The 13,493-nt window shown below is 26.8% G+C and overlaps 6 protein-coding genes across 6 annotated transcripts; 4 read left to right on the top strand and 2 right to left on the bottom strand.

Moving 5' to 3' along the window:
- The first annotated feature begins 541 nt into the window (after nt 1-541).
- Nucleotides 542-2,697, top strand: LOC113788981 (uncharacterized). The gene is made up of 4 exons (XM_027338459.2): nt 542-1,524; nt 1,589-1,822; nt 1,894-2,043; nt 2,113-2,697. The coding sequence occupies exons 1-4, from the start codon at nt 862-864 to the stop codon at nt 2,575-2,577; spliced, it is 1,512 nt and encodes a 503-aa protein (XP_027194260.1). The 5' UTR covers nt 542-861; the 3' UTR covers nt 2,578-2,697.
- Nucleotides 2,698-2,819: 122 nt separating this feature from the next.
- Nucleotides 2,820-4,808, bottom strand: LOC113788983 (ectonucleoside triphosphate diphosphohydrolase 5-like). Its single transcript, XM_027338461.2, has 2 exons — nt 4,504-4,808; nt 2,820-4,309 (listed from the first exon to the last, which is right to left on the bottom strand). The coding sequence occupies exon 2, from the start codon at nt 4,259-4,261 to the stop codon at nt 2,873-2,875; it is 1,389 nt and encodes a 462-aa protein (XP_027194262.2). The 5' UTR covers nt 4,262-4,309; nt 4,504-4,808; the 3' UTR covers nt 2,820-2,872.
- Nucleotides 4,809-4,852: 44 nt separating this feature from the next.
- On the top strand, nt 4,853-9,925 carry LOC113788997 (very long chain fatty acid elongase AAEL008004-like). Its single transcript, XM_075820908.1, has 3 exons — nt 4,853-5,890; nt 5,993-6,122; nt 8,499-9,925. Exon 3 carries the CDS (start codon nt 8,556-8,558, stop codon nt 9,426-9,428), a length of 873 nt encoding a protein of 290 aa, XP_075677023.1. The 5' UTR covers nt 4,853-5,890; nt 5,993-6,122; nt 8,499-8,555; the 3' UTR covers nt 9,429-9,925.
- LOC113789045 (very long chain fatty acid elongase AAEL008004-like) lies at nt 6,139-8,446 on the top strand. Its single transcript, XM_027338530.2, has one exon. The coding sequence runs from the start codon at nt 7,561-7,563 to the stop codon at nt 8,392-8,394; it is 834 nt and encodes a 277-aa protein (XP_027194331.1). The 5' UTR covers nt 6,139-7,560; the 3' UTR covers nt 8,395-8,446.
- Nucleotides 9,767-11,221, top strand: LOC113788992 (ATPase ASNA1 homolog). The gene is made up of 2 exons (XM_027338470.2): nt 9,767-9,925; nt 10,014-11,221. Exon 2 carries the CDS (start codon nt 10,021-10,023, stop codon nt 11,029-11,031), a length of 1,011 nt encoding a protein of 336 aa, XP_027194271.1. The 5' UTR covers nt 9,767-9,925; nt 10,014-10,020; the 3' UTR covers nt 11,032-11,221.
- A 23-nt stretch (nt 11,222-11,244) lies between these two features.
- Nucleotides 11,245-13,092, bottom strand: LOC113789046 (uncharacterized). The gene is made up of 3 exons (XM_027338532.2): nt 12,347-13,092; nt 11,424-12,273; nt 11,245-11,360 (listed from the first exon to the last, which is right to left on the bottom strand). Exons 1-3 carry the CDS (start codon nt 13,057-13,059, stop codon nt 11,310-11,312), a joined length of 1,614 nt encoding a protein of 537 aa, XP_027194333.1. The 5' UTR covers nt 13,060-13,092; the 3' UTR covers nt 11,245-11,309.
- Nucleotides 13,093-13,493: the final 401 nt, after the last annotated feature.

Below are 13,493 nucleotides of genomic sequence, written 5' to 3'. Positions count from 1 at the left end.
TTTTCCTTGAATATGATGATTTTTGTTTGTTTGTTGAATTAAATCCATGTAAATATTCAAATGTAAATAATGTTGTCGATGATGACAAATAATTTTTTGTTTTGTTTTTCTGTATTTAGGTAAACCGATTTTTTCCCAGTTCGATTAATAATTTATGGATCTCATTTTTTTTGGGCGCAGTATTTTTTTTTTTGTTTTGAAATTGAAAAGGCCACTGGAAAAATAAATCAAATCATCATCAATTAATTAGCCAGGAGAAAAAAAAAAAAAAAACAGTTGACATACATATCATGATCATGAGATGTTCCCATTTTGTTTGTTGGTTTTTGATTTTGTTGAATTTTTGAATGTTTTTTTTTCCGAAAAAAATTCCAAGAAATTTAGAAAAAAAGTAGATTTCGTTTCTGAGGAAAATCATCTTGTTTTTTTTTTTTTGGAGGGGAATTATCAATTTTTATTACCAATTTCGTTTAGCTGATGAAAAAAAACCGGTTAGTTGATAGGTAATAAAGATGATGATGATAAACACACCAAATCGAATCAACCAATCAAGGATAAAAAATTATTTCCGTAAAAAAAATTTCTGGGTTAAAATCAAAAAAAAAAAAAAAAAAATCTGACCAGTTTTTTTTTTGCTGGGGAAATATTACGGAAATAAACGACCAAGGTAGTTGATGATCGATATGTTGACCAAAACAACTTGTTTTGGTTCAGAAAAAAGGTGAAAAAAATTGATGAAAAAAAATTCGAATGTTTTTTTCTGACCATTCTGTCCAGAACATGACAAATGAAAGCATCACCTTCATTCGAAACATTTAACAAAATAGCCACACAAAAAAAACATCATAATTATCATCGATAATGATGTCATCGACAACATTATCGTTACTGTTATTTGGAATAATTCAATTAATAACAAATTCAAAATGTATGAATATTATTGATGAAACATTATCATTATCACCATCACCATCATTATCATCGTCACCGTTGTCGCCATCGTCGATAATCGATCCATCCGATAATGAAACATTATTGAATTATGGACATCATCAGCCATCATTATCATCATCATCATCACCAGGATCATCATTATCATGGAATTTTACACAATGGTGGAATGTACGACAAGCTGATGATAATCAACAACTTTATAGTGAACCGATAATTATATTTCAAGAACCAACAAAATATTTACAACAATATGGTGATTTTGATCGATTCGGTCATATTGATTATCGACCACCATCTTTATCATCATCATCATCATCATCAAATAATGTCAATAGTCAAACAATAATGATCGGTACAAATGTTTTCCATATTGATCCAACATTTAGTCCACGTACATCGATCGATATTTTAAATCAAACTATTCGACAATATTTTTCACGTTCACGTCATTCATCTGATGATAAAATCTATTTACGTGATTTAAGGGAATCATTGAAAGATAAATTTCTTAGCTATGGATTAAAAACAGCATTTCATGTATTCAAAACTGAATATACACAGGATAAAACGGTAAAATTGATTTTTTCATCAAAAATTACCTGATTAATTGATTTTTTTTTGTTTGGCGCAACAGAAACGACAAACAGCAACAAATATTATTGCCATATTACCGGGTAAATATCGTGGAACACCAAAAGATGAAATCTATTTAATTGGTGCTCATTATGATACTGTAAGACGATCACCCGGTATTGATGATAATGGTTCTGGTTCGGCTGCTGTTCTTGAAATGGCTCGTTTATTGACCAAACATAAATGCTATTTTAACAAAACAATCATTTTTACATTATTCGATTTGGAAGAAGAGGTAGATATAGTTGATTTGTTTATTCCGGAAATAATTTTAAAATTTTTCTTTTAAAAATTACAAAAAATCAGTATCTAAAAGGTAGTAAATATTTTGTACAACAATATCTAATACCAACGGAAATACGTAAAAATCAGGCCAAATTTAATGGTGCCTATATTATGGATATGTTATTGGCCTATAATCAATCCGAATCCAGTCAATCATTACGTGATTTTTGGGTAAATTTTAAATATTAATTTGAAAAAAAAACTCTTTTTTTTACAATTTAAATCATTAACATTTTATAGCCAACATTACCAGCATTCGTTGAAGAGATTCAAGATGCAGGATCACGTGGAAATTTTATGACAGTATGGTCAAGACGAAATATTGATCATGATCTTTATTTTTTTCTGGAAAAAAATTGGAAAAATAAAAATTTTTTCCCGTTAAAATTAATGGATCCACCATTACCAACATTTAGCCATGAAGTATCGAAAAATTGGTCAAAATATTCAAAATATGGTACATTTGCACGAAGTGATCATGCAAGTTTTTGGTATCCAATCGAACGTGATACAACATTTCGTTCAATATTACTTAGCGATCTAGGACCATGGCGTAAAGATATGAGCTTTCATTATCATCGTTCTGGTGATGATCTTAGATGGTTACGACGTGAAAATCTTGAATTTATGAAAAATACTATCGATAGTCTTTTGGCAACCATAATCGATATTGGTGATGGTTATTGTTTTACACAAAAAATTTAAATCAAAAACAACAAACTTTATTCAATCAAAAATCAATTTTTAATCATATTATTTCTGAATTAGTAAAATTAATTAAAAACTATTGTATCAATTTGTTAATCAGCAAAAAAAAATATTCAAGATAAAATTTGATTATCAATTGATTAAATTGAAAAATAAACAATTAAACAAAACAAACAAAATAGATATCATCATTGAGTATCAGATTTGGGTGAAAGAAATGCACTAATCATTATCACAGATTTTACATTTTTCGGTTCATAGTCGTTAAAATATAATAATAAATAAATCAAAATTAATGAAAAAGATTAATAGCTGCACCAAGTGCCCAGCTTATTTCGATACCATCGATTTTTTTAACCAACATTATATCTTTGGTAGTTGGTAAACCAAGACCATAATGAAGATAACAAGCAATATATGTAAGATCGATACAAAGAAATGGATTTTGACGTTTAATTCGAATACTATTTCGGCAAATATTTTCAGCATAAAGAAAAAAATCCCCTACACGTACTTGACCATTATCATTACGTACAATACGAATATCTTTCATACGATCATAAAAATATGATATTGCATATATTTGTCGATGTTTCAATTCTTCCGGTTGATCAATATTTGCATTGATAATAAAATTTTCAACATTCGATAAACATTTATACCATGATATATCATCATCATCTTTATCACCATTATTATTATATTGAATATGATAAATATGATGATCTTGTCGCCAATGATATGTTTCATTATTTAAAATCTTAAAACAAGGACTACTTATCCAATATTCATAATTATAATCCATTCCAATCGATAATGATGATGATGATGATGATTTTGAATGATCAATATCCATAGCTAGGATTGAACGTCTTGCTGACATTAGACCAAGACCAAGATATGAATGTGTATAAATAAATTCTTGTTCACCTTCAATATATCTTTGTACAATATATTGATGTGATCGTATTAATGTATCAATATTATATGTTGAAAATGTTATCTGTGTTGATCCACCACCCAAATCTAATGTTGCTATTGATTCATTAATTTTATGTAATTTTTGTAATAAAAAATTTACTGTATACCATGCAAAAAGACCTTCATCATTTTCTTCAAGCATTGTAACCGAATTATTATCAACTTTAAATGGTAATGAATAAAATTGTTGTTGAACATGATAAAGAATACGATTAGCATCATTGTTTGAAAGTAAACGTAAACCAGCTGTTGCTTTCAATATGATTGGTGTTTGTTTTGTAAGGAAACCTGGAACAATATTCAATGCTTTATCGATTAATGGTTGTAAATTTTCGGTTAATTCTGTTAGATTATCATTAAATGATGATAGACCGGGTGTTGTATGAAAAAAATCTTCACGTTCTAATAGAATTTTTTGTTGTCGAATATCATTATTGATTGCAAATGCAAATACATGTATACGTGTACCGGTACTACCACCATCAAGAATAATGACAAAATTCTGTTCTTTAATCATATTTTTAGTCAATTCGATTGGATGTCGTATCAATTGTGTACCCAAATATTTTGAATCAAATGAAAAAAATGGTCCGGTAATCGATATGGCCGTAACCAATATAAACAATACATACAATTGTTTTGTCATAATTTTCGTCGATATAAATGAAATGAATGTCATTGTCGTTGTTGTCGATTTCATTATTTGATTGCAGTTAATATAGGATTGATTTAATTGAAATTCCAAATACTGAAAGTTCAATTAACCATTATTTTCGATGATGATGATGATCGTTTGTTGTATACAAATGATGATCGAATACATAATAATTTGAAAAATTTAAACATTGATCAAATAAAATATCAAATTACAAAATTAAAATTATCATTCATTCACTATCAATGAACGAATAATTGATTTATCATTGAAAAACCAAAACTTACCGGTTTTTTCTTGAATTTTTCAAATTACTTTTCTTTTCTAATTAAACTACCACCACCATCATCATTATCATCAAAGATAAACAATAACCATTTACTTTATTTTAAGTTAATGACATTATCTTTAATGATAAATTAATGATGATATCTTAAATGGTCAAATCATGAATTGATGGTAAACGAAATTATCATCCTCAACAAAAAAAAATAAAATAATCAAAATTGCAATACACAATCCGCAATGTTTACTTTCGACCATTTTGACTCTTCGATCAATATAGTCATCATATAAGAAAAAAGAAAAACAGCGCATGTGTAAATCGAAAACTAATTTTTTTGGATTCGAATTTCAGACAGGCATCGTAATTTTTCATTTCAATATTTTTTCTTCGACCAAAACCCACCCATTCCAAACGAAATGAATTATCATTTTGAAAAAAAAGGAAAACTTTTGTAATCGATTTTAAATTAAAAAGAAAATAAATTTCTTTTCTTTTCTCAGCAAACAAAAAACAAAATCGATTTCAATTACATCAGATCTCTCTTTCTCTCTCTCATCTGCGCCTAACTTCAAAAGAATGATTATCATTTGCTTCAGCTGAAAATGAAACGAAACGAAATAACAACTTGTTTTATATTGTCTTTAAGTTTCTATTCTATTTTTGTCCAATCTGTCATTCATTCATTCATTCATTTATTCATGATGAAACCAAGAAATACATTTTTTTTCTCTCCTAATGGAAGAAAAAGAGAGAGAGAAGTTTTCTTTGATAAATCGATCCAAGATGATGATTTTAAAGAGAAGATGGTAAAATACAATAGAAATTCGACTCTCTTTTTTTTTACCGTTTGTTTGTTGTTGTTCATAATTTTTTTCTCTCTCTCTCTCTTCATCTTGTCTACTAATGATTATTTTACATTTTATTGAAAACGTGGATGATAATTTCAATGATTTTTTTTCAGTTAAATAATATGAATAACGGGAATATGAAAAAAAGAAAATATTCACTATTCATCATATGTGTCGATCAATCAGTGAATCGATTTGTTGTACAATATCGACAATTTCTTCATCTTCTTCTTCTTCTTCATCATCTTCTATTTGCTCGTCGTTGTTGTTCTTCTTGGCCAAAATCAAAATCATAGCTTGACTTCAAAAAGCGTGAAATATTTCTACATTTTTCGTTGTTGTTGTTGTTATTGTCGGATAACCTGTATTTCGGTCAATCATAACTATTCGGGTTTTCAATTTTTTATTTTATCGGTTGGATTTCCACAGAAGAAAAAAAACAGCAGCAACAAGGAAAATTTTGATTATATAATTTGTTAAGAAAAAAATTTTTTTTAATTTCTTTGTGAAAAAAAAAGAAACTCAGCAAATAAAACAACGGTAGTTTTTCCATATTTATCACCTTTTTTAAAAAAAAACAACATAATTTTCTCACTCCATCATAATTTAATTTATTTTTTTAATTTTATGTCTTTTTCACAGGAAAAAAACCACATTTAAAACTTGTTGATTTCTACATGATCGAATCATCACTTGAATAATAAATCAATAAATCAATTTTCTTTTTTCATCATTCAATCAATCAATCAGTAACTAATTAATTAATTAATTGGTAAGTGATAATTTTTCTTTTTCTTTTTCTTTTTAACTAAAAACAAACAAACAAAATTCATGTTAAATAATTTACAATAATGATATTGACTACCAACATAATAATAAATATAATATAATATCCGGGTCTATTTCCACTTTTTTTTGTTTTGGTTGTAAAAATGATTGAGACACAGAACACACACCAAACTTGTGACATACATTTCATTTTGTTCCAAATTTATTTGTGAAGAAAAAATAAAATGTTTGCCTTGTTTGTTTTTATTGTTGCCTCGACCAATAAATCAATAGAGCTATAGAAAGAGAGAGAGAGAGAGCTTGTTAAATAATAATGATCGATCTATTTCCATTGAACATTGTTGACAAATATTTTTTTTTTTGTTTGATGACATACAGATATCATTTCATTTTTGTCAATTTCAATAATCATCAAATTATGATTATTAACATTATTATTTGATTGATTTTTTTGTTTGTTTGTTTCATCGAGACAACAAAATTATTAATTTCAATTTTTTTTTCTTGGGATTGTCAAAATCAAATTCAATGAACATGTCAAACAAAAAACAAACAAACAAAAAATCCTATATTAACATGAAAAGTCTGTCATCCGGCGCCGTGTTGTGTTTTGTATAAATAGTCGCCGTTTTTTTCGATGCTGATGATAATTGAAATCCATAGGAAATTTGAAACATGACCCGATTTATATCCATTCATCGGATTTAATTCTGTCAATTGTTGTATTGTATTTTTGCCATGTAGGTGTTCTGTTCAGTTTAAAGTTTTTTTTCTAAAATATTCAATTTTTTAAATTCATCACAGAACAAACACAATGTTTTTTTTTCACAATGACAGGTTGTAAATCCTTCACTCACAATGATGATGAAAACCTATGATTTTCGTTTCAATCTTTTCATCCATTATTGATTTGATAAATTGATGATAACCGTTATTATCCATTTTAAAATTTAAATAAAAATGTATTTAATATATACCCAGAAAATATATTTTTTCGTTGACAAAACAAACGAGATTCAAGGAAAATTCTTGTTTTTCTATCTACTTTCAACCGATTTGATTGCTGTCCACCAGATTGGTCAAAAATTTCCTTGATAAAATAACAAAAAAAAAGAAGAAAATAATTGAAAAAAGGAGGATGCTTAAATTGATTATCAGGAATTAAATTTTTTATTTCAATTTCTTTCAACTTAAAAAGTCAGGATAAAATTATTTATTTTATAAAACAAAAATTATCAAGAAAACTAGTCAATTTTCCTCGTTTGTTTTTTATTATCATCATCATCATTTGATTGAATAAAATGATGGTGACATTTTCTCAGTTTGAAATTCATTCAAATTTTTGTTCATTTTAGTGATCAATTCAATTCTTTTTGTTTTATTTCAACCCAAAAAAAAACATACAAACCAACAAATAAAAAATGAATATAATTCAAAAAATCTGTGATGGAATCTGGTATTGTTTACATCAATATTGGATCGATGAAGCCGATCAACGTACTAAACATTTACCAATGTTTGATAATGGTCTTGAAATTCCATTATTATTATTATTAATTTATCTAATTTTTGTTAAAATAATTGGTCCATGGTTTATGAAAAATCGTAAACCATTCGATTTATTTTTACCAATGTTATTATATGATTTATTTATGACCATTTCAAATGGTATAATATTTTTTTCAATATTATTATTTCATATTGATTTTGGACGAAGATTTTTATTATTTAAATTTCCTGATCGTAATGATTATTCTATTCAAACAATGAATGAAATTAATAATGGTTATCTTTGTTATCTAACACGTTGGGCTGATCTATTGGATACAGTATTTTTTGTTCTACGAAAAAAACAACAACAAATAACATTTTTACATCTTTATCATCATACATTAGTACCAATAATTGGTTGGATGGTATTGAAAATAACACCATTAGCACCTGTTGTTATATTATTTTTTATGATAAATTCATTTATTCATATGATTATGTATTTATATTATGCATTAGCTGCATTTGGTAATCGTTTTCGTAAATATCTTTGGTGGAAAAAATTTATAACACAATTACAATTAATACAATTTCTTATATTTGGTTTTTATTCAATTGTTATGTTATTTTTAGCCAAAGGTTTTCCATCATTTATTTTTTGGTTAGGTTTTGCACAGAATCCATTCTTTTTCTATATGTTTTATGATTTTTATCGTAAATCATATTTGAATAAAAATAAACAAAATAGCAACAGTAAACGATAATTTTTTAAATTCTTTAACTTTTTTCTTTTAATAAAAATTTTAAAATATTAAACTTTTTTTTGTAAACAAAAAACTTTTCTGACTTATTTTATCTAATATTTTAGATTTTGAAACAAAACAAAAAAAAATTCTTGAATCAAACCAAAAACAAACAAATTTAAATGGCCATAATGATAATAAAACGTATTTGGAATGGATTCTGGTATTGTTTTCATGATTATTGGATAGAAGCTGCCGATCCACGTACAAAAAATTTTCCATTAATTGAATCCGGTCCTGAACCAGTAATATTTATGTTATTAATCTATTTATTATTTGTTAAATTTATTGGACCATGGTTTATGCATAATCGTCAACCATTCATATTACGTATACCGATGTTAATCTATAATATCAGTATGGTAGTGATTAATTTATTTTTATTTTTATTCATTTTATCACGTATGGATTATGGACGAAGACTTTTAATATTTAAATTTCCTGATCCAAATGATTTTTCACCGGATATTTTGCATGAAATACGTATCGGTTATTTTTGCTATCTAACACGTTGGGCTGATCTATTGGATACAGTATTTTTTGTTTTACGAAAAAAATATCAACAAATAACATTTTTACATCTTTATCATCATACATTAGTACCATTAATTGGTTGGATGACAGTGAAAATTTCACCACAAGCACCTGTTGTTGGATTATTTTTACTATTAAATACATTTATACATTCTATTATGTATCTGTATTATGCATTGGCTGCATTCGGTCCTGGTATACAGAAATATCTTTGGTGGAAAAAATATATTACACAATTACAATTAACACAATTTGTTATATGTGGTCTATATAGTATTGTTATGCTATTTTTACAGGAAGGATTTCCACCCGGTCTTTTTTGGATCGGTTTTGCCCAAAATCCATTCTTTTTCTATATGTTTTATGATTTTTATCAAAAATCTTATCGTAAAAAACAACAACAACAACAAAAACAATTTGAATTGTCAACAACAGCTTTAAAACATGAAAAAATTCATTGAAAAAAAAACATTTGTTGTTGTTGCTGTTGCTGTTTTCTCTCTGTTTCAATTGGAATTATAATCGGGATTTTTTTTTCATCAGAATAAATTTTGTTTTGTTGTTGTTTTTATCTAATTTTTGAATCTGATTTTGGTTTTTATTTTTTATATTTAGAAAAACATTTTAAAATTTTATATTAAAATTTAAGTTTTTTTTGTTGTTGTTGTTGATAACCTCGTTTTTTTTACCTTTACAATAAAGCATCGATTTCAACATTAATGAACCTAATGTTGACGAAATAGACGATGAAATACAAATGTGTTTTATTTTTTTCATCATTATTTTCAGTGATGTAAAAATGTTTGATGATTAAATACAGGAAAAATATATTGGTCATCGTCATCGTTTCTTGTCTCTTCATACCACTTTCTGTGTGTATATCTTTACATCGATAAGTTTGTTTAATTTTTCTTCATTATTGAGCGTTGTTGATCATCAAACCCATTATTTCACTTAAGTAAGTAATCAGTAAATACTAAGTTTGTTCTTTTCGATTCGAATTAATTTGTTATTTTTTTGTTGTTGATAAAATCAAAAATCTTTAGAAAACAAATGGATACCGATGAAATTCTTGAACCATTAGAACCATCTATACGAAATATTATTGAACAGAAAACATTAAAATGGATATTTGTTGGTGGTAAAGGTGGTGTAGGTAAAACAACATGTTCATGTTCATTATCAGTACAATTAGCTAAAGTTCGTGATAGTGTATTGATCATATCGACTGATCCGGCACATAATATCAGTGATGCTTTTAATCAGAAATTTTCCAAAATACCAACATTGGTCAATGGTTTTGATAATCTTTATGCAATGGAAATTGATCCAAATCTTGGTACAGAACAATTACCGGATGATTTTTTTCAACAAGATGATCCAATGCGTTCAGCAAAAGGTATTATTAAAGATTTATTGGGTTCATTTCCCGGTATTGATGAAGCAATGTCATATGGTGAAGTAATGAAATTAGTTAAATCAATGAATTATGATGTTGTTGTTTTTGATACGGCACCAACTGGACATACATTACGTTTATTAACATTTCCAACAATAGTGGAAAAAAGTTTAGGAAGTTTTCTACGTATCAAATCACAATTTAGTTCAATGTTTAGTTCATTGTCAACAATGTTAGGTTTACAAAGTAATTCCGGTGAAATGATTAATTCAAAAATTGAAGAATTATTACCAATAATCAAAACTATTAATGAACAATTTAAAAATCCTGAACAAACAACATTTGTTTGTGTTTGTATTGCTGAATTTTTATCACTTTATGAAACTGAACGTTTAGTACAAGAATTAACTAAAATGAATATCGATACACATAATATTATTGTTAATCAATTAATTCTTTATCCGGATGGTCAACCAATCAATTGTAATGTATGCCGTGCAAGAATTCGTATACAACAAAAATATTTAAATCAAATTGAAGATTTATATGAAGATTTTCATGTTACAAAATTACCATTATTAGATGATGAAGTACGTGGATCCGAACGTGTTATTGAATTCAGTAAAAATCTAATCGAACCATATAATCCAAATCGATCATCTTGAACTAATTTTATTTTTTATTTTTTTAAATTTTGGCCATTTTTTTCTGGCTTTTGTGTAATGAGATTTTATTTCATCTTTTTTTCTCAATTTTCTTATCATTTATCCGAAACAACAAACAAAAAAAAACAAAAAATTAAATGAAAAAATAATTTTTTTTTCAAAGTTTTAAATAAAACTAAATTAATTTTTATTCAGATTATGTTATTATTATGCAACAAAACAAAAACTACGTTTTAATTTTTTTTTCTGTTTAAAAAATGGAATCCAAAATTTTTTTTTTATGAACCTTCAAGAATGACAGAAAAATAGGTAATTATTGCCGTCAGCATCTGAATAAAAAAAAAAAGATGAGAGAAAGGAATTTTATCAAAATTCAGGTAAAAAACACTTACACTTGAAATAAGACCACCAGTCAATACAAATGAATCCATTATTGTTAAACCTGTTGTTGTATTCGATATACGTTGCATAAATAATGTTGATTGTAATTGAACGCTTTCAGGTAGATTATCAAATTTATTAACACCATGCATTGCATAATATGGTTCATGTGCTTTGGTTGTAATCTGTGCCGATAATACCGAAACACAATAAACCTGAAATAGATCACCAAAAATCATTGTTGCTGCTAATAATAATCTACCTTCAGTAGTATATTGTGATGAAAATAATATCTGATAAAATACAAAACAAATATGTGGTGCAAATATTATATAGAATACAAATAGATAATATTTAAGATGTTTATTTGCATGTTTAACCATTTCACCAATATTATAATGTTTTATAATTAGACCACTTAATTGTTCCGGTTTTGTATGTGAAGCACGATCACTTAATACAGCATATTCAAGATCACGTTTAATTTCATCATAACGAATATGTATTGCATGACATATTAGATAATGATGACCTAATGCTGTCCAATTGATTATCATTGTTAACCAACCTTGTATGATTGTTACGGTAAACCAAAATAAATTCATTATAAATGCTATTTGACCATATTTTTCATCATTAAATAATTGTTTGCTTAGTTCCATTTGTAATGAAACCAACATTACTACAATTGTCGTTATTGTTATACCGATAACCGATGTTTTGATGAATAAACGTGCCCACCATAATGCCGATATCATACGTCGACGAAATTCTGGTTCAATATTTTTATTAACATAATATGATGTTTCCGTATATAAACAATCAAAATTTATTAACCATTTTCGCATATGATTACGTTTTCTTAAAAAAAAATATTTTTTTTTATGAACAATCAATGAAGAGACAATGAACATAATTATCTAATATTAGTTACCTTGTGATCCAAAAATAACAAAATGTTGCATTTGCATTCCAACAAAATATAAACAAATGCAATGCTAAACGATCTAAATGTGGACCGAATAATATGACCAAATCACTTATATAAATACTAATCAATTGATCATTTTGGTCATCAAGTTGATTACCACGATAAACAACCCAACCAATACAGATAATCTGTTTGATTAACATAATGATAAGAAATAAACGCCAGAAAATGATTGTAAATCGTTTCGAATCATTTATGACACGAATATTAATACGATCAACACAATCTTCAATAGTTTTTAATGGGCCACCATCTTTTGGTATGAATTCACGTTCAAAAAGATTACAGCCAATTAGACGTGCCATTGATTCAAATTGCCAAAGATAATCATGAAAATATTTAAAATCCATTGTCGATTGTGAACCACGAAATATTGCCGTACGATCATGTCGTAATTTTGATGGATCTATTGTATTATGATACCATGTTCGATATGGATGATTATGATCGCCGATGGCAATACCATTGCTACGGATATTTTGATTCGGAAATATCCGATTATGTTGTTGTGATTTTGACATTCGAGTTTTCCTATCAAAATCGTTCACTTTAATTATCAATGATGATGACCAACGTGAATTTCGAGAATTATTTTTCTTGCCAAATGAAATTTTGGCTAAAATAGATCTTACTAAACTTTTAAAGTATTCGATCATCACTACACAATAACATTGTATAACGAAAAATGATTATACCGACCAACAAAAATATTTGAAACAAAAAAAACAACGCGAAAAAAATCGATCCAAATTATGTCCTAACAAAAAGATTTGATTTTTTGAAGGGCAACGATGAGAAAATGATCAACTGATTGCCATTATACTTTAATGGCTGATATGGTTTTGAATTTCATTGGATCGATTTATGGAAAACAAAAAACATTATTTCAAGAAAAAAAACATCTTTTATGAATATTACGTCCGAATTATATTACTATTAAACACGCCATTGAATTCATCATCATTATCATTATCCGGAAACCTTGTCTTTGAAACAAAATGTCAACATGGTCAAAAATCAATCAAAATTTGTTTTTACCAAAAAAATCATTTCATTGATCATTTCCAAAATGATGACGACAGTTATATAA

Source organism: Dermatophagoides pteronyssinus, unplaced genomic scaffold (assembly GCF_027571235.1).
Source record: "Dermatophagoides pteronyssinus isolate colony J.1.1.1.1 unplaced genomic scaffold, Derpt_VIB-CSIC_2022.12 sq0008, whole genome shotgun sequence".
Taxonomy (NCBI): Eukaryota; Metazoa; Arthropoda; class Arachnida; order Sarcoptiformes; family Pyroglyphidae; genus Dermatophagoides; species Dermatophagoides pteronyssinus.
This window is presented reverse-complemented; position numbering and strand designations above follow the sequence as displayed.